General features: G+C 39.8%; 1 protein-coding gene across 4 annotated transcripts; it reads left to right on the top strand.

Moving 5' to 3' along the window:
- Positions 1–770: 770 nt before the first annotated feature.
- On the top strand, positions 771–21,411 carry SEH1L (SEH1 like nucleoporin). 4 transcript variants are annotated; one of them, XM_061594869.1, is made up of 10 exons: positions 771–1,204; positions 3,445–3,495; positions 5,015–5,161; positions 6,320–6,531; positions 7,056–7,154; positions 14,858–14,998; positions 15,255–15,412; positions 16,921–16,962; positions 17,987–18,098; positions 18,941–19,040. In XM_061594869.1, the coding sequence occupies exons 1-10, from the start codon at positions 1,094–1,096 to the stop codon at positions 18,951–18,953; spliced, it is 1,086 nt and encodes a 361-aa protein (XP_061450853.1). In that variant the 5' UTR covers positions 771–1,093; the 3' UTR covers positions 18,954–19,040. The 4 variants fall into 4 exon arrangements, with proteins under 4 accessions (XP_061450853.1, XP_061450825.1, XP_061450835.1 ...); XM_061594841.1 differs by lacking the exons at positions 17,987–18,098; positions 18,941–19,040 and adding an exon at positions 20,640–21,411 and having other exon boundaries at positions 16,921–17,074; XM_061594851.1 differs by lacking the exon at positions 17,987–18,098 and having other exon boundaries at positions 773–1,204; positions 18,941–19,381.
- Positions 21,412–21,747: the final 336 nt, after the last annotated feature.

The following is a 21,747-nucleotide window of genomic DNA, read 5'->3' as shown; positions in this document are numbered from 1 at the left end:
ATAACACAAAATGGTTGTTGTGGGGGCTTGGCATAACACAAAATGGCTGCCACATCTAAGAGCAGAAAAAGAGACAGGACAACAAAATGGTGTGGGCATTCCCCCACCCCTCCACCCCGATTCAGTTTTAGGCAGGAATCTTTCCCAGCCCTGCTTGGAGATGCTGGGGACTGAACCTGGGCCTTCTGCACATAAAGCAAGTGCTGTACAGCTGTCCTACGAACCCTCTCTGAACTGTTTCCCCTCCCTATAACGCTCCCCCACCTTCCATTGTGGCCAGTACACCCTGGGATGCAGCCACAGATCCACCTTCCCATCACCCATTTGGATTGTTCTGCCCAGGACTTTATCTGTATTGAGAACAATCCAGCCAAATTTAAGCAATGCTAAGTCTCAGTGATTCCAATAGGATAATTTAAGCACATGCCTACTTGAACTGAGAGCAAGAATTAGCTGTATAGTCTGCTCTCTTCCAAGTAAATCTCCTTTTCCTTATGTATGAATAGACAAAGAAATTAGTCAAGTCCATTGATTTCAGTGGGTCTACCCTATGACTTAGTCCATATAACCCTGCCAGATTTGTTGTGGTATAACCTGTGAACTAGAGTTCACCTCACGAGATGGAACTGATTTAAGTGGGTTCTAACCCACGAAAGCTCTAAGGCCACCTCTTTGAAATGAGTCTCTTTAAGACGAATTTGGTTAGGATCGTGGCCAACTTCGTCAAACTTATGTCTATTGGCTTATAATCAGTAAACGACCAAGCACTCCGCGTTACTTTTTCGCTCGAGTGGAACAATGGGGTAGCTAATAGGTTCCTCCCATCAGCCATCAGGGCTGTCTCTATTTCTGCCTGAGGGAAAAGAGCAAAAGCGCAAGCGTCAAGAAGACACTCAATTGGCCGTCTCCTCCCCACTAAGGCCCAGCGGTTCACGCAATTAAACTGAGTCGGGCGCGCCTTTTGGAGGCGAGCGAAACAGGAGTTTGTTGGTGGGATCGATGTGCTTCTTGTGAAGGGACGTCACTGTTCCTCCTGCTGTTGCTGTTAAGGCAGCAAGGAAACAAGCTTGGCTAACCGAGCGAGGCTATCAAGATGTTCGTGGCTCGAAGCATTGCGGCCGATCACCGCGACCTCATCCACGATGTTTCATTTGACTTCCATGGGCGGCGCATGGCGACCTGCTCTAGCGACCAGAGTGTCAAGGTGCGGGGATGGGGTGAAGAGTAGGCAGAGGCCGCGAACCTCTGGCTGCCCCTGCGCTTTTCCGTCTCCGCTTGTGAATCTAACTAGGCTTGCGTGGCGCCAATTTACGAGGGGCACGCACCGTCTCTTTCTGTGGCCAGTTGCTGTATCTCCATTTCTAATCGTTTGGCTCCTTCACCCATAGCCTGAATCTAGCTTGTAAGGGTTGTTACTGCCATGGGTGGGTGTTTAAGCCTCTGCGGGGTAAAACATGGCCCTCACTGGCCATGTTAGGAAACACGTTTTATATTAGCATTTTCACAATGGAAGAAATGACAATCTGTGTTAGAAAGAAAAAAATTCATGCTTTTTGTAACACAGTTTTTTTTTAAAGAAAGAAAACCTCACTAGCAGCCCAGCTTTATCATATTTAGACTCATTTAGGTGATATAAAAATAGCTGAACATGTGTGGTGTGAAGGAAATGGATAAATGAGGTACTTACCTAGCAGCACATTCTTGTCCTCTTGTGTGTACTCAGAAGAAAGGTCCATGCATTTCAATAGGACTTACTTCCATATAGTAAGAGTACATACAACTCTGTCCTTAATCAGCATCTTTCTTTGGGCCGATAAGTACTATTATATTTACCAAACAGGTGGAAGGTTCTCAAAGAAAATGCGTAACTGAAAGGCAATGCTGGGGAACTCGCTGCAGAAGGAGGTGTTGCATCTTTCTAATGAACAAAGCAAGAACTGATGTTGAGTGATGTGTATGTTCAAATATTCTTGTGGAGATGTTTGCTTTTTCAGTATGCATGCAATTAGTCTAACAAAATTAATTCCCAAAGGTTCCTCAGAGGATAAGTGTGGCCTTGTAACATATGTATGTAATATATTGTTTGTAATTGTGGGAATTAAAATTAAGATTACTTCCAGAATTTTGAACTACAAAATATGTGTTGTTTGTAATACAGTACGTGTACACACTTTGTTGATTGGATTTATCTTCTTTTGTGTGAATTAATGATTTGGAATTAGCAATGATTAAGGCTGCAATCTTGACCATGCCTGCTAAGAAACAATTTCCATTGAATTCAGTAGTGTTTACTCCCAGATAAGTAGGGCTAGGGTTATAAGTAAGGCTGCAATCCTAACCATGCTTATCTGGGAATAAACCTCATTGAATTAAGATGGGATTACTTCTGAATAGACACCGTTAGATTGCACTGTAAATGTGTACAAATTGAGATATAGTATGCAGACCGATGAGATATAGACTGGTTCTCTATATGTACTCAGAAATAAGTTGTACTGAGCTCAGTAAGGCTTTTAAATAAGTATGCATAGTTTTGAAGCTGGGAAAGGACACAGAACAGAGGTGTATATACAACTAATTGAGTTTTATTTAGAGAAGACAATGAGCTATGACTGATACATCCAGAGTATACATCTTTGATAATGTTCACTAAGGGTGTATGTGTACTGTATATCTTAAATATCTATTTTAAATATATATCTTTTAATGATTAATAACTGACTGGCATGCAAATGGCTTGCTAGTTTGCTTTGGAAGAATTACTTACAGGTTAATAATAGATGTGTTTACTTGGAAGTAAGTCCTGCTGTGTTAAATGGGTATTCCCAGTTAAGAATGCAGAACCTTAGTGACAAAACTGATGTATGCATATAAGTAATGAATTCATCTTTTTTCTAACAGGGCAATGCATTGGAGAGACTAACCATTACTGATAAGATCCATTTTGCGTATGGCAAAGTTCCTACATGAACATTGCACCTGTATAGAAATGTATATGTATAGTGTTCTGTGTTGCACTGCACATGCCTTCGTCTGCATGTGGCAGGATGCTGTGATTGGCTGCAGCTTCCCAATATATATTCAGCAAGTACATATGTGCACTTAATGTATTAAACGGCATATACACCTTTTCATACACTGAAGTGATAACTGTATAAGAAAGTAGTTGTGTATGAAGTATGATCCAGAGCTACCCAAAGTATTGCAGTTCTAGCTAACAAAGGCAATTCCGGATCAGAATAGCACACACAATTGCTCTCCTATTGGGAGAGAAATGTATGCATTGTTCCTATTTGGCTCACATATGAGTTAACGCTGTGGAAGAATGTTTGTGGGTTTGCATCTTGCAGGGACTTTCTATGTATTTGTTCTTGGGACATGGATCCTAGAAATTCTTCTAATATCTGAATAAAATATTTGGCTATTGTTTGATTTTCTTAACAGGTTTGGGACAAAAGTGAAAATGGAGAATGGCACTGTACCGCCAGCTGGAAGGTAAGGGTTTGAACCTGGAATAGTCAATTGTTGTGTGGAACAGTTTTGATGTGAGAAGTCACAATGAAAGGAAATATTTATCAGTGCAGTCCTATGCATGTTACTCAGAAGTGAGGGGTTTTTTTTAGGGGGGCTTACTCCCTTGTAAGTGTTCTTAGAATTGCCATCTAAACATGTAATTGAGGAATACTCTGCAGCTACAATTCAGTGTGAATTTGTTTACTTTTAAATGCTAAGGCAACCTCCATACACGTTTCACTGCACCAAACTGATGGGATGGAATTTTTAGATGCTTCTTACATGAATCTATACAGATGTTCAAGGAACATCTGTCCCTTGCCAGGATACCTGATAGTAGCATGAATTACACACACATGCCCCTCTGCTAATTAAAGAGAACTTGGTGGAGGTCTCATGTTCTTCCGGGCTTTGGACAAGGTAAATGTTTTTACTTGCCTCAAAGTTCAGTGTGAGGTAAGGTCTTTCTTTCCTGCCTCCCAAGCCCTCTGGCATACACAGAAGGATGCTGAGATGGATGCATCTGATGTCACACAAAACTGTGAATCGGGCGAAAGCAGCACAAATTCCATGGTGTTTCTGCCTGCTTCAAAACCCCGCATATTGGGAGAGATACCTCATGAGCCTTCTTTACATGAGTTGAGGGACAGGAGAGATCAGTGGTGACCACAAATAACAACTGATTTTTGAGCCAAGCCAAAATGCAGTACTATTCCCGTTTCTTCCAAATGTACCACACATGCGTTCAAGAAACCCTTTCTTGGCTCCCATACTTCTTTCTTTCTCAGTTGCTAACCTATCTCCTGCCGCCCTTTATCTCAGAACCTTTGAAATATACCTCCTGCTCTTCCTTTCTGGTCATCATCTCAATTTTCTCTTCTTTTTCAGTCTGTCTTCTGTTCACTTTATTGAACTAGTCTTGTTGAAGTGACAGATCCAATGACCCCTGCTCTATTTTTTACAACTGGTGTTTCCTTGCCTGTACAGTTTCATGGTGGTTGGGGCTCTGAGTCCACACCTGCTAAGTGGAAGGAACAGAGCAAGGCAATTAGTATTTGGTGGGATGTGTGGTCTGGCTAGAACAATTGGAAAACTTTGGGGCAATACTTCTGTCCCACCACAGAGGGTAAAATGTTGGCTCCCAGTGCCTCTCTGGCACTTAGACTCAAAACACAAGATGGCTGCTGGTTTGTTTAAACTAACAAGAGTTTATGATAAATAATGATTCCTGGTCTGGATAGCACAACAAGCTGATTTTAAGAGAAAGCAGACGCTGTTAAAGTCTTCTTCCTGATCACATGGGAGGATGTGCGTACAAGCCCAGTTGTTACAACAGCTTTGGAAATATATCAGTCAAAGGGAATACTGCAAAGGGACTTTAGGGTTTAATGCTTAATTTATGTTGCTGTGATTATTTTTTCCTTCAAGACAGAGAAGGTATATAAACCAAAATGCCTTCTCTGTTTTTAAGCTTACAAATTCATTTTTTTTCATTTTTCAGACGCACAGTGGGTCCGTCTGGCGTGTTACATGGGCACATCCAGAGTTTGGACAAGTCTTGGCTTCCTGCTCTTTTGACAGAACAGCTGCTGTGTGGGAAGAAATAGTAGGAGAGTCAAATGATAAACTTCGAGGGCAGAGTCACTGGGTAAGGTTTGAAGAATGATTGGTTTGATGCACTCATTTCACACATAGAATTTCTGACATTATTGACGGCTTGAGCATTTACGTTACTAAACTTCACTGGCAAGAGTTACTCAGAGTTTTTCTTTAAAAAAAAAGTACATACTTTTTATATTTCTAATTTGCTTTGTTTACTATACATGACTATTGTAGGCTCATAAGCTTGGGTCCTACATTGCTCTTCCATTCGCACAAGGGGTGTGTGAGATTTTGCCCAACTCCTGCCCATCTGCAGCCCCCATCCCATATTCCACACCATTCCCAGGGTCCTCCAACCTTCAGGAGCAGATTTTTGGGAGGTGTCAGGGGTTGCAAAGGGGAAGTGGGAAAGCCCTGCGAAAAGAATTCTGTGCCATTCTTGGAAGAAAAGTTCAGATCCAAGCTGTAGCTCTGGGTCGTCATGTTAATCCACACGATTGTGGGAGTGGAGAGCATGGAAGAACAAGGCCCATGATACAAATACCACACACAGCATTCTGAAGAGAAATGTTTTAGTTTTCTCCATATAGTAGCAGCGCCTGCTGCCCCCTGAAAAGCCCCCCTCCAAGGCTGGAGACCCTCCATTCCTGGACCCCAGCACAGGGACAGCCTAGTGCCTACTGGGGAAGGCAGCTCTTTGGCAGTAGTGGCCAGTCTGACAGTGGAAAATCATTCCTCCCTGTCAAATTCAAATATTGGTTTAATAAACACTAATCAGAATTAAAAATATTTATTTAGATGTTTTCTTTAGTATTAATCATGATCTGTCCTTCACAGCATATGAGGGCATATTTTCTGTTTGTAGGCTTTTGGCTGGAATATATTTGATTTTAATCTTATTGTTGTAAGTCATTTTTGGTTGCTTTGCAAGGAAACCAAATCAGCATCATGAGTATATTTCAGTTGACCATTCTGATATATCAAGCAAGGTTGCTTCCTTTCCTTAACTTTGTTGCTTGTAAGATTTCAAATACGAATAGCTGTGTCTTTTTTCCATGAATAATGACTTGACCATAACATTTGGCAAATATGGTAGCACAATAGTTCACTGATAAAAATCTAAATTTTTATTCTGAAGTTTAAATGGTGATGCTTCTAAAAATCTGTTTTCTCTTTTAATTACTACTGCATTGATTATCTTTAGGTGAAGCGGACTACTCTGGTGGACAGCAGGACATCGGTTACCGATGTAAAGTTTGCTCCCAAGCATATGGGTCTTATGTTAGCAACATGTTCAGCAGATGGTGTTGTTAGAATATATGAAGCTCCAGATGTTATGAATCTCAGTCAGTGGTCGCTTCAGCATGAAATCTCATGTAAACTTAGTTGCAGTTGTATTTCTTGGAATCCTTCAAGGTAAGCTATTAATTCCCTTGTCAAGGCTAATATGTAAATAAAGGGGAGGGAAACCCTAAGGGTAATTGGATTGTTTCCTTCTTGTGCAAAATTTCATTAAATTCTTAACTGTTAAATAGACATTGGGTCTAGAAGGAAACAGACTTATTTATTAGACTTATATCCCGCCCTTCCTCCCCGTAGGAGACTGTTGAATATTTAGAATCTAGGGGTAGCCAACATGGTACCATCCAGATATTGCTGGACTACAATTCCTGTTGTCTCTGACCATTGACCATGCTGGCCAGGGCTCGTGGGAGTTAGTGCCCAAGAACAACTGGAGGGTTGACAACCCCTGAGTTAGAAGAATCAGGCAGCAGGTGATGCAAATAGCCCTTGTTTGACAAAGAATCTGACCTAGTACAAGGCATTCTCCTATGTTCCATCAGGGGTTGACTATGCATGTTTGTTAAGAGTAAATAGTTGAGGAATTGGTTCTAATGATTAGAAGTCCCTTATAAGAATGTTTCATTTTGTAATTGCAGCTCTCGCGCTCATGCACCTATGATAGCTGTAGGAAGTGATGACAGCAGTCCAAATGTATTGGCAAAAGTGCAAATCTATGAATACAATGAAAACACCAGGTACGAGGAAAAAACAAAGCAACTTCTGTAATGGTTTCAAGTACTTCATAATATTGTTAGGAACATCATTTGTTCTGCTGAGAGTTAAGCATATTAAAGTAGTTAACAGTGACACCTTAAATTGGCATTGGATTTATGTCTATACTATAGAGTAGTAGCAACCCGCCAGGCCATTTCTATTAAATTCCACCCACCTGCTAATCTCACCACACCTTTTTACATCATTTCAAGCTGCCCTGCCACTTTCAGCCATTTCCATGGCTTTCCTAGGGTTAGACTTAAAGTTTCATGTGCAATTCCCTCCAAAATGTATGAAAAATATCTAAAACACAGTTAAATAGTACCATCTACTTTTGCCCCACCACTGCCTCTATAGCCCCTCCCACCACTGGTCTGTGGTCCCTGGAAGGTTGGCTAGCTTTGAACCTGGCCCTCAGGCTGAAAGTACTTCCCCATCCTAGTTATAGACCAATGGGAGGCTTTCAAGTCTAGATGCCATGCCGAGATTGCATTGGGGAGGGGGGATCACAGCAGGAGAGGGAAGGTTTAACCCTTACCTTTCCAGCTCCAGTCTCTTTAAAAATCACGTCTTCAGTAATTGGGCTAGGTTCTGCTTGTTTTTTTTTTTCAATTAATTTTTATTCCAATTTTCAAAACCAAAACAATACAAAAAGAAAACAACACAAATCAATAACTAGTACAATACAAAAAGAAATATATATTATAAATATAAATATTGACTTCCGATTTGTCATAGTTCAGCTATAAATCTATAATATATAACAAACCTATCTCTTAATAGATTATAAAATCACCTTCCTCCAACGGTTATCTTAGTTGGTTTCAAATCTCATTAACATCATATCATTTTAATCTTCCACAAAAAGTCAAAGAGAAGTTTCCAATCCTTGAGATATATGTCAATCAATTTTTTTTCTAAATAAACATGCCAATTAATCCAACTCATCAAATCTACTAAATCCAGTAATTTTAAATCGCTCTTCTGTCATTATCCATATTGGGTCCATCTTCCATCTTTACGCACCCAAAAATCTTGCTGTCATAGTCATATAATAAAAGTCTGATAGGAATTTCCTCCATCACAGATATTTTCTTGCCATCAAATCCAAACGTATCACTGAAGTATTGTTGCAAAGCCGCATCTCTGTTCCTCTTTTCCACATGATACACTAGTACATCTCTTGAAGGTTTTTCCATTGACACAAAACAGGGATTAATTCTGTTAACTTTCTCCATTTCAAGTTCCATCAAATCCTTCCAGTCCAAGAATTTTTTTGAACCGATAATATCTTTATCTCCAATCTCTTCAATTCCTTCAGAGACAGCGCTGAATTCCAAACTGTAATATTTGTCTCCAGGATCCATCACAGCCAGGAAATCCAAATCTTTTTTCATGTCCATAATTAAGCCAATCTCCATAGTTTGAACCTTGCCTTTAATTTCTCTTTCATCCTTTTTTTGTTTTCCAGATCTATCTTTATTCTCCTTTCTCATAGAATCCTGAGTTTCTTTCAGCTCCTGTCTCATTTCGTGAAATTCAATTCTCTACGCTTGTCTATTATTTCTCAGTTCTTGTTTTATTGAGTTAATCCCATTCATTATTTTCTGAAACATATCTAGAGATGAAGTCCCTTCTTGTACATCCATGATCTTCTTAATTGTCATTCTTAAAGCCCAAGGAACAAAACTCCTTCAATTTTCAATGTCCCAAACAAAGAGCAGCTTATTTCTTTAACCAGTTACAAAGGAGTTAATCTTTCCAACAAACTTAACGTCACACGCTAGACAGCCCTTATCTCTTATCTGCCCGGAAGTGTAAGAACGGCTTTAGTTCACAGCGTCGAAATAGCTAGTAGCAGAGAGAATGAGCAGATTCGTCAAAAAAAAAAGTAGATCAGGAAAAATAGTCCCAGCCATAAATCAAAAAGATTTCTTATCTCTTCCAATCAGAAATCTCTCGTCCGTTGTAATCTTTAAAATGCTATTTTCCATGTCAGCTTTTTGCAATAAAAAAAAAGATAAGCTATTTATATTTTCTTCCCCCTTAGTTCCGTGAATAAAAAAAGGAAAGTCTTACCTCACCTAGGTTATCTCAATTGCTGTTACTTTGACAAATCTCTTTAGCTGTATAGATAAGAAAATGATGAATGTAGACAGGAGGATGTTTGCCTGTTAATCCGTATATATAAAAAAAAACAACGGGTCACTTATCCAGCTGAGCTAGCATAAAAATCCTCGCTCTGTCTGAGCTGCTGGAAGACAGACAATTCTGACGAATTCCAGACTCCAACAATCAAAACAAAGCTATGTGGGAAATCTCACGTTTCTTCTTTAACCGGAAGAAATTATTCCCAGTCAGAAAAGAGCCTTCTGACTGAATTTAAACTGGATAAGTTTCATCCAAGACGGAACTCGTCTCAGAGGCTGCACAGGCGTAGGGATCCTCCTGGGAAGTCCGGGCTAGGTTCTGCTTGTAGGCTTACCATGGGCATCTGGCTGGCCGTTGTGAGAAGAGGGTGCTGGACTGGATGGGCCACTGGCCTGATAAACTAAAATGCTATTTTACGCCTGATTCGGGGGCAGTAGGGGGAACTTAAGAGTGAAAGTCTCTGCGTGTGGTGTGTTTGTGTTTTCTTGGTGTTTGTATCTCAGTTGTGACCACACCCAGTTCTGTTTTGGCTCTGCCCACTGCAGGCAAACAGCTCCCAGAAGGTTGGCTGCAAGGGGATCTTCCCCACTTCTGCTTTATAGCTAATTTTTTTTTTTAAAGTGGGACTGGTTCTATCTGCCTAAGGCAGGTCTGATCTTCTATTTCTTTAACAATGGTGTGGCTTCCCCCATTCCATGACATACACAGTGCCTTGCAAAAGTAGTCAGACCCCTGACCAATGCTGTCATTACTGAATTACAAATGGTACATTGTAATTTCGTTCTGATATTTTATTTTGAAACACTGAAACTCAAAATGAATTATTGTAAGGTGGCATTGGTTTTATGTTGGGGAATGTTTGTAAGAAACATAAAAAACTGAAATATGTTGCTTACATAAGTATTCAACCCCTGGGCTGTGGAAGCTCCCACTTTACACAGATGAAAGAAATTGCCCTATGGAAGACACAGTTACCTTACTATTGGCCTCTACCTGTGAACCATTAAAGTTGCTGTCACATTGTCAGGATAAAAACCTCACTGTTGAAGGATCATTGATTAGGCTGTGGATATGAAAGAAAATGCATTCTACAGAAGTGAGAGGTAAGATAATACAAATGCCTAGATTAGGTAAAGGGTACAAAATGATATCCAAGTGTTTGGATATTCCAGTGAGCACACTTGGATCAATAACCAGAAAGTGCAAGCTGCATCACACCACCCAGGCACTACCAAGAAAGGCCGTCTCTCAAACCTTAGCACTCGAACAAAAAGGAGACTTGTGAGAGAAGCCACAGAGAGGCCAACACTCACTTTGAAAGAGCTACAGAGTTAAGTGGCTGAGAGTGGAGTAATGGTGCACCAGTTAGCCATATCAAGAGCTCTGCGTAACACTGGCCTGTATGGGAGGGTGGCAAGAAAAAAGCCATTACCCCAAAAGTACTATCTGAAAGCATGTCTGGAGTTTGCCAGAAAGCATGAGATTGCCCAGCTGTGATGTGGGAAAAGGTTCTGTGGCGAGATGAGACCAAGACAGAGCTTTTTGGCCAAAACTCAAAGCACTATGTGTGGCACAAACCTAACACTGCCCATGCCTCAAGACACACCATCCCTACAGTGAAGTATGGTGGTGGCAGCATCATGCTGTGGGGATGCTTCTCATCAGCAGGGACTGGGCATCTTGTTAAAATGGAAGGAAGAATGGATAGAGCAAAACACAGGGAAATACTGCAAGAGAACCTGCTTCAGTCCACTCAAAAACTGAAGCTTGGGAGGAAATTCACTTTTCAGCAGGACAGCGATCCCAAGCACAAGGCCAAAGCAACCTTGGAGTGGCTCAAGAACAAAAATGTCCTACAGTAGCCCAGTCAAAGTACTGATCTCAATCCCACTGAGAGTCTGTCGCACTCTTTGAAAATTGTGGTTCACAAGCAATATCCAACCAACCTGAACGACTTGGAGCGAGTCTGCCAAGAAGAATGGGCCAAAATCCCTCCGACACTGTATGCAAAGCTGGTACATATCTACTCCAAAAGACTTAAAGCTGTTGTTGCAGCAAAAGATGGCTCTACCAAATATTAATGTGTGGGGGTTGAATACTTATGCAAGCAACATGTTTCAGTTTTTTATGTTTGTACGAAACATAAAAAACTGAAACATTTCCCAATATAAACCCAATGTCCCATTACAATGATTGATTTCGAGTTTCAGTGTTTCAAAATAAACTATCATACAGAATGAAATTACAACGTACCATTTGTAATTCAGTAATATGAGAGCATTGGTCAGGGGTCTGACTACTTTTGCAAAGCACTGTAATTCTTGGAAACCGAAGGGAGAGGTGGTGTCCAAAGGGGTTTCTAATATTACATGGTGCAGGAGTCAGTTCAAATTAAAAGGCAACAAATCTCAATTAGGGTGCAAGTACTTTTATGTACCATCTTTGAGGTTGTACAGGGCTTTAATATCTTCATTGTGTTCACCTCTGTGACAAGGGGATATTTCCTTACGTAATCAATTAATAAATCCCAACTTCCACTCCAATGGTTTTCCTAAACCTTTACTGTGCCGCTATTTAATATCACTTATATCCTCTGAACCCTTAACTTGCCAGTAACTCTGGGAACTCTGAAATATAGGCATGGTAGAAAGCCAGTCAGATATAGTTACTATATTTAACAAAAACAAAGTTTGCTTGTTACCAGATTCTGTAGTGGACAAGCTAATGTGGTTACTTTAATATAGTACTGTCTCTTTAAATGGATACACACTTTACAAGCTTGTTACTGTCATTAAGCCAAATGATTTGGCTACCCCAGCAAGTCATTGTCCACCAAGTCACTCTGCCTTCCTCTCAGGCCTTCTTTCTTCCTTGATCCTCTTCCTTTGCTTTCTTCATCTGGCTATCCACCATGAACTCGAAGCACCAACCAATATGTACTGACTGACTAGCACCCATCCATTTACTTGTTGTGGTGTCCCCCTACTCTAGTCCCAGCCAGCCACACTGTCTAAGAATTCTAAACCTGCAACCACCATTCAAATACACATACCTTCTATCCTTCTTTTGCATACTGAGAGTTCTGTCTCCAGCCCCTCCTCAGTTGTCTGTTAAGGTTCTCCATGACAGTTAAACCAACTCATCTGCCCAGACAGATGTCAAATACATTACAATGTACATTATAGTTCAGTTAAGAATTACTAATGCATTACACAATACCCATTAAAACACAATTTAAACAAACAGGATTTCTTTACACCCTCAAAGCTGTGTACACCACTGTATTCAATGGGGACATTAATGAAGTGTGAGAGGAGGTGCATGTGTGCAAGAATGAAGTACTTTTGTAGCACAGCTCTCCACTGCATTTATATGTTTATAAGATTTGTAACCTGATGTATGTCCATCACATTGTCATAGCTGCACTTAAAATTGTTAACTATTTTAAATTTCAAATTTATCCATAGTATAAAAGAGCTTTCCACCTTACCACCTCCTTCTTAATCTGCATCCCCTCACTCACTTCCTTTTTTGTCCATTTACATGACCGATGTATGTTAGAAAATAGTTTCATTTACATCCATTATACATATAAGATGTCAACTGATCACCTATAGGACGCATTTGCTTGCCAAAATAGAATAATCATAATAATCTCATCCTGTTCTTAACTCTGCTTTTCAGTGTTGATGTTACAAAAACTGGTATACATACAGCAAAGACATTTGCTGCAAATAAAGTATTATCAGCCCTTTGGTAGCTTACCATTACTCCTTGCTTTACAGATGGGTAAGCTGAGGCTGACAGGGAAGTAACTTGCTGATGCCCCAAAACAATGTAATGACAGAATCCCATCCTGCAGAGTGTACTAGATTTTTTTAGCTTTTCTAATAATAATCTGTTTTACTTCATAAATATAGTTCTGCAACTTTTAAATAACTAATACCAATCATAAAAATTCTACCCTGTGTACTTGTCTCCAGTTATTGAACATGTTACCAAAACAAAGTTGCTTATTCTGTTCAAAGATTGGAACTCCCTATAAAAAGATAATATAACTGATTGGGAATAGTGAATTATATTTGTAGTAGTAAAGAACATATGATGTGTGGAAAGTTTTCCCCTCCCTATGGCTTTAATTTTTAGAAATCGTAAGAGTACAGTCTGTTTTTCTGTTTGAATCAATAAGACTTACCATTCTGGACCTTGATATTTCAGAGAGAACTTCCATGGCTTTCTATGTTAAATTTTTTGAAGTGTATTTAATTCAAATAATTGTCATTGCTGGGTAGCCCAGTCCCATCCTCTTGCTGTTCATAATATTCTGTTACTTGATTGATGGAGAAATTATTATTTTATTTTCTCCTGTGGGATCTTTACTGGGGGTCCTTTAAGTAATAAAAAAGACACAGGCTTAAAGCAAAAAGGTAGGCCTTTATTTGGTACAAGCATATGCAGGGTCAGCCCCCGCCCCCCCAAAATGTCTAGGAGGGACTGCAATGAGATATGGTGTGCACAGATCTTTCATACCTTAAAATTACAGCATGCGACAGTAATTAACCAATCTTCTAAGTTCTTCCCCATGTAACGTAACAGCTCTTTCCTCTTGCAATAATTCCAACCAACCAGATAACTTGATTACAATGAATCCATGTATATTTATAATTTTACAGATACCTCCCATCTCATTGTCTTTGCTGTCTTCCTAGATTAATGTCAATCTGTCCCCTTGACTGATATTACCACTATTCTACTGTCATAGTTACTGATGATCTTGTACTGTTTGAATCCAATGTGTACCATACATCCCATTCTATCATGGCTCCTGATCAGTCAAGCTGGTCAAGGACATCCCTTAAGACATTACAACCTGTTCTTTGATAATACCTTGATGTAAAGCCAAGTTCAGTTCACTTAAAGTGCCTGGAAATTCTATGTGAAAATTCCGCTTATTATTTCCTTGCTATAGAGAAAGATTAATTTTAAATCACCATACTAGAGCTGAAAGCCACACAATATAATGGATGATTAGGGAACACAGTAAAGGGGAAAGGGGTAATTCTGAGTCAGCCACTCTCCATCAAACACAGCGGGTTGGGGAAGGTGGCCCACACACTTACTACATTTATGGAATAAAATTATACATATCATGCTATTTTAAAACAATCAGTTCCACTTTGATTCTATTATGAAGACTTTTCCCATACGAAACCAGGACACTCTAATGATCTGCTTTCTCAAGATCAAATAGTAAAAAGTATATTAATCAAGAGATTGTACGCATTTATTCAAACAATACCAAGTTAATGATCTGCGGTCATGCATTAGCCATTCTTGGCACCAAAAGATGCTCAGGAATTTGTAGCAAGGTGGGCTTGACCTTTTTCTGTTTTCCCTACACACAGCCTGCTTTAATGCCTGTTGTGAATGAGGGAAAGAAATCTATTTTTCCTTCGTCATTTTTCAAGGGGCCAAATTGCTTGGGGGTCAGGCTGCTTAAGGGGTCCTCCATCACCTGTCTGTCATTTTTCAGGAAGTATGCAAAAGCAGAAACTCTTATGACAGTCACAGATCCTGTGCATGATATTGCGTTTGCTCCAAACCTGGGAAGGTCCTTCCATATATTGGCTGTAGCTACCAAAGATGTACGCATTTTCACATTAAAACCACTAAGGTGAGTTTTTAAAGTAGATACTATCCTGTAATGTGAAAGCTGATGTTTATAGTTTTCTTTGTTGCAACTATGCAACCAGTTCTCCTCGTGGTTAAGAATATTTTAAGTTTATTCAGTATTTAGTGCGTTAGTGTGTTTTTTAAGCAGCACACAGATAGGATAAAGAATTGCATTCAGTGTTTTACTCTGTGGAATTAAAACAATGAATGCATTTTAAGCAGATTAAACTCCAATATAGAATTTTATTTTTCAACAGAAAGGAACTGACAACATCATCAGGGCTGACAAAATTTGAGGTACAGTTAGTGGCTCAGTTTGATAACCACAATTCACAGGTGTGGCGTGTAAGTTGGAACATTACAGGCACAGTGCTTGCATCTTCAGGAGATGATGGATGTGTAAGGCTTTGGAAAGGTAATTCCTTTGTGATTAAATGCTGGATTATTAAAAGGCTATGGCGTCAATCATAAGAATACAAACTAGGAAGTAACCTGCTTAGGACTGGGCTGTAGATTCTCTTGATACCTAGTATTATGCATAGCATTCATTTCCCATGTAGTTCTTAATGTTATAGACCTGGAGGAGGTAACCTTTTGGGCCCTGAGGGCTGTTTTTAATGGGGGGGATTAGATTGTGCTCTGTCTCTCTCTTTTACACACACACACACACACACACACACACACACACACACACACACACACACACACACACACACACACACACACACACACACACACACACACACACACACACACACACACACACACACACACACACACACACACACACACACACACACACACACACACACACACACACACACACACACACACACACACACACACACACACACACACACACACACACACACACACACACACACACACACACACACACACACACACACACACACACACACACACACACACACACACAACCCCCCCCCCCCCCAGGAAGTGGGGAGGCACACAATGGAAAGTGATCCCATCGTGTGCCTCTCCTCTTCCCATTTCCTAGTAGATTGCCGCTGATAGCTTTGCTCCTTTTGGGCTGCCAAATGGGTGTTTGGTGGACTGAGGAGAGTGTAATTCACAAACAAGCTGTTAGAGATGCTGAGGGAGCAACCAGCTGAGGGCCACAGGGAAAGTCTATGTGAGCCACGTGTCCCTGGTTAGATGGAGGGCCTGCCACAGTCTTAAAATTTCATTCTTCCAAAGGAAGGGTGAATTAGGGGGCATCTGGGAGGGAGATGGGAAGAAAGTTCCAGGGTTAGAATAGAAAGGGGGAGGGTAAGATGATATCTGTATGATAGCTGAGATAGGGCTGCTGGAAGGTGTGGGGGGTAGTGTAGGATTGAAGGCCTGGGGTGAGGCAAAGAATTGTTTCAATAAGATTTAGGTGAAGTAGGGAGAGATAGCAGAGGGTTGGTGGAAGGGGGGGATTAGGATCACTGTGGGTTCCTTGAAAGAGTGGGGGAGATGGGAAGATATGGGAATAGGGGATGGAGGTGAAAAGGGGATGCAGAATAGGAAGGGGTGGTTGCCAGTGTGCAAGAGGGGGTGGCAGAGAAGGGGGATAAAAGGCATAGCAATGGGGTAAAGATGAAAATGAGGGTGCAAAGCGGGACTAGAGAATAGAAGAGAAGCAGCTTCCGAAACAGGATTTGGAAGGTAAAAGGGGGGCTTAGTAGTTGCATAGGGGTGGCAAATCTAGAGGGCTTCTGGGGTGGTTGGCAGCCCCCCCCCAAGAATATGTTCCCATACTGTAACACAATTAATGCAAGTTTTCTGCGGATAGGCTTGGGTTACCTTTTTTATAATGCTACTTACAAGGTTTATCATTAGTGACATTTTGAATATAGTTGCATAAACATAACTTGCACAAATCCCAGTGGTATTAATTTTTTGTTCATCTCCTCCTAGCTAATTACATGGACAACTGGAAGTGCACTGGAATTTTGAAAGGTAATGGAAGCCCAGTCAATGCTAGTTCTACTCAGCAAGGAGTTTTTAATGCTCCTTTAGGCACAGCCAATACAAGCCTCCAGAATTCAGTAAATGGCACATCTGCTGGCAGGTAGGATGCTCTGTATGTAAGTTCTGCAATTTAAAAACTCTTTGTTGTGCAGAAATCCATTCTTAATTTCACTAAAAATTTAAAGCATCTCTATGGCTTTCAGAAACATAATTATTAATAAAAACTGTTATATCAATACCTTTTAAATTCGGTTGTTCTAGTCCTACCTGCATTGTCCTGAAATGCACATAACAGATCCTGCTGTTCACATTCTTCAAATGCTGAGGTCTCTGAGTATTTTGAAAACCATGTCATCAAATCTGCCTTTTGTTATCCTACTATATCTTGACCACTCATTAACTTGCTGTCTCTCAACTAAGGTTGCAATGATTTCACACGCCTGTCTTCTGCTACTTTCTGAGAGGACAGGTGTGGGAAACCTTTGGCCCTCCATATGTTACTACAACTCCCATCAGCCTCAGCAAGCATGGTCTGTGGCGATTAGAATTGTAGTTCAGCAACTTCTGGAGAGCCAAAGATTCCCCACACCTGCCTTAAGACTCTCCTCTAATCCTGTCCTTCGGTAGGCAGCCACTTGGTTCAAGTAGCTTTCAACACATGATCCTAATTTGGGCCTGTCCTCATGAACTTTTTTCTGAAAGGAAGCTAATGAACCTCAGGAAGTTGGATAGAGCTACAATCATGGCATTTGAAGGAACAATTCAGAGTATATACTATAGATATTTTTCACAATTTTTTCCACGGATAATGAATGCTAGAAATGTGACATTTTATAAAATTAAAGTGACTATGCACATGATCGACCACACGTCCTAACAATAAGGGTAAAACTCTAAATGACCAGGCAGCTGGTTGTAAAACTCTATAAATGACAATACAACTGCACTTTCAAACTAATATACCCATATTTCTGGTTTGCAATTCACTTTAAATTTTTGTTGTTGTTGATAGTTCTGGGACGCAGGCAGTTGCTGTCTCAGTGGGATTCTGGACATAGGAGATGGCTGTTCAATAGAGGAGAAAGTGGGCAACTGGCCTGTGATGACAGCTCTGCTGTTGTAAGGTGTGGTCTCTGCCATTGGTACTCTACCTGTAGGGTCCCTTTTTGTGAAGTAATGGCACATCAATGACTGTTGGGCAAAGCTGAAGAGGAAATGGACAGACTGAGTTTGCTTAGAAGCTGTCAGGTCATACGCTAAGGGAGCAGCTATTGAGGGAAACTAGCTTACCCTATTTTGGCTTGTGTCTGATGTCCATTTTCTGATCCCACAGAAAATATAAAGCATTTAGTAGTGCAACAAGAGCTCTGAGGCACATCTACTCACTGTTCATTAGACTGTACTTTAGCTGGATGGTTAGGGTTTAACTAGACAAGCTTCTTGTGTTTACATTTTCTCCTTATTGCAAAGTTACCTTTACAAAGGAAATACGTGTTCTAGGGCAGAACTTTGGAGTAAAAAATAGTAAAGCTTTAACAATGAGATGCATACCTGCTCTTGTGGAAAACCCTTTTTTAACATCCAACTGAAAGTGGGGCAAAAACAAATATACTGTAATGAATACCCTGCTGATTCTATGTAAACAGAAATGTAAATGCTGAGTTTTAGAAGCAAGCTGATATGATAGAATATTATGTTGCTTTTATTGTTTAATGGCTCGACATTTTGATACTTAGATTAGTTATGCTACTAGTAACACTACTAACATTTGTGAAGACCAAAGTCACCAACATTTTATGCTTAATGAGAAAATAATTAACATAGTCTGAGACGTGATTGAAAACATTAAAATTTAATAAACCTACCAAATACTGCTCTACAGTATTCTTATTGTGCTTATAACCATATGTATCTAAAATTGTGATGCATTTTCCCTTCTCCATTTGTATTATGTCCTTTTTAACAGAAAGCACAGCTGAAACCAAGCTAACTGGAGTAACTTTGCTGTTTTGCTGCTTGTTGCATGCACACAGGAATGGAAAGCGAGCTCCTTTTCCCCCTCCCCAGCGCCGTTTGACCTCCTCCCAAGACACCAGCAGTCTGCCTACTACTAAAAGCAAATCAAAAGACTCTCTTAAAAAACACTGTATACGTACTTTGCTAGCCAGCACAGTATGACCTTGTTGGAACCTGTGGAGAGAGAAAAAGTAACAGGAACAGCTTCCTTTTGGAGACACTTACCGTCTCTCTCTCTCAAAATAATAATAATAAATCAGGAGAGTGGCAGAAGTTTGCCAAAGTAAAGAGGATTACCATCCTTGCACCTTGACGTGTTAGGAGGGAAAAGTCTTAGTGTGAAGAAGCCTTTGTAATCAATTGGTTTTCATTAAAATTGTCTTGAACATTTGATTTTGTTCTCCATTTTTTTCAGATAACTCTTAACCATTACATTTTAGTTAATGGATTTGTAACATACAAACATAACTAAACAATGTAAGCATCATTGCACCTTAACAGTATATTCATAATTTGGTATTGCTTCACAATTAAATATTTCAAAGTAAAAAACCGTGTGTTTGCACCAGAAGCCCACATGCATTAATGTCATACTTTTAGTGACAATGATCTTACCTGATATTTGCATGTTCCTGTGGCATGATTCCATGGAATAATTACTGAGACGTCCTTTGGTCACAATATTGTGCTGGAGAACCATATCCATATGAATGTTTGTCATGTGGTATTGGCAAGGTACACTGGAATTATTGTCCATTGCCTCCAATATACTTCATGCATTATACAGCAAGTACACACTGCTTCTGTGCAATCAAGATATTGCCCTGGAACAAACTGAAGCAGTGTCCTGTTACAAATATTCATCACGAAATGACAAAAAATGCCTTGTTTCATATAGTGGCATGTAAATATAGTTCTAAATATGTCCTGTCTCCAGATTTTACTAACTTTGCCATTCTGTTCTGTAAATTTGTCTACATTTCCAAAGACAGTAAAGATTACAAAGTGGTGTCTTTAATATTACGGGTAAGTGAGAGTGACATGTAATAGTTCTTTAAGCCTTTAATTTACCAGATTATTTGGTTTTATTTGATTTGCTCCAGAAATATGTATATATGCAGTCAGACTGTATTTCATTGGAAAAGGAATCACTTTTTGTATATTGTGGAAATCTAAACATTGTAAAAACTGTGTTTTTACAGCTGTTATATAAAATCTGCATTAAAGTTAATTAACGTGGATGCAAATACAGCATATATACCTGCATAATTAATATGTGCCTATTTTTCTGCAAGTGTTACTAAAACCTATGATGAGTTACATGGTTGTAAGAAGTGAGTGAGCAAACATGTTCATAGCAAGGAACTTGTTTAATTTACAGATAATTTATTTCTTTGCAAAATGCACATAAGGGATATTTTACACTGGAGATAATGATTATATTCCAACCAAAAGTTTCCAGACTGCCATAATCTTGTTTTGAATTGGGAACTTGAGTTTAGCCATTATATTTTATTTTTGGCATGGATTTACTAAAGCCTTTTCCCCCCAGCATGTGTTTCTTTCCCCCTTTGGTTCTCCTTGTATTTACTACTATTCTTTCTTCTTTTCCTCCCCTTTGTTGGTGTTCCTGTCTTAATTGTTTTCAGGTATTTCTTTCCCCCTCTGGATTCCCCACGGGCTGGATCAAGATGGTCCAGTTATGCCCAGCTCCTACCACCTCCTCCTCCTCTGATAGAGCACTCTTGTGATGCTGCTACTGCCAATCTCCAGTATCCTCACCCTCGCAGACGATATATCTCTCGACCTCTTAAGCTCTTACGTGAACACGAAGGGGTTTAATACACATTTAAATTATCAGATGCTTGTAAAATATTTGCATTTTTGTCTGCTTATTGTTATTTTGCATATTTTCTCCCACCAGAATCCACCATGATAGTGCTTATGCACCAAATGCTAGCCTGACCATCCATGAAACAAATAAGCAGTATTAAGTGTGAGTCATACACAACAGATGAGTTCAAAGTGCTTGTTTGATCAATTTTTTAGTATTCAGTCTGTTGTGATATTTTCATTTTAATGGGTTTTGTCTGTATCCTGCATGGTTTTTGGAAATGTATCCTTAAAACTAAGTAGAACTTGAATAAAACTGTTCTATGGTGTGGAGGCAAAATATTTAAATTTCTTCATCACCAGCATCAAACTTCTAGGTGACCAGGCTTTTGGGCCATTTTCCAGCCCTGGGTAATAGTAATGAAATGAAATGCTAAAGTAGTATGGAATAGTTTGTGCATTCTGCAGCAATATAAAATTACTAGCGGTTTTAGTCACTTGCAAACATTTTCACCTTCTTGCATAAAAATATTTACGCTACATTGTTTTGTAATTGTAGGTTAATAAAATGTTTGAAAAGTTACATAATGTGGTTTTATTTAAAATTATTTTGAAATGTGTAAGAATATTGGGGAAGGGGCCTAGCTGTCACACGTAGCACTATAGGTTTGTTTGTCCTTTGTCACAAGCCTTACCCAGGTCAGATATCTGGCATTTGGAGAGGACATCGTCCACAAGTTCTGTCTGGTTTTAAGTCAAGCTAAGGATAGCAGGAGGAGGAGGGATTACAGCCTGTACTTCAAAAGTACATAGCACCACTGAAGTGTGTTTTGAGAAAACAGGAATGGACAGCGAGTGGCAGAACAATAGGGTTCTATGATGCCTCAGCAGGCCTATTCATCACATAGCTTTTTAGACAGCGAG

This window comes from Rhineura floridana, chromosome 1 (assembly GCF_030035675.1).
Source record: "Rhineura floridana isolate rRhiFlo1 chromosome 1, rRhiFlo1.hap2, whole genome shotgun sequence".
In the NCBI taxonomy this organism is placed as follows: Eukaryota; Metazoa; Chordata; class Lepidosauria; order Squamata; family Rhineuridae; genus Rhineura; species Rhineura floridana.
This window is presented reverse-complemented; position numbering and strand designations above follow the sequence as displayed.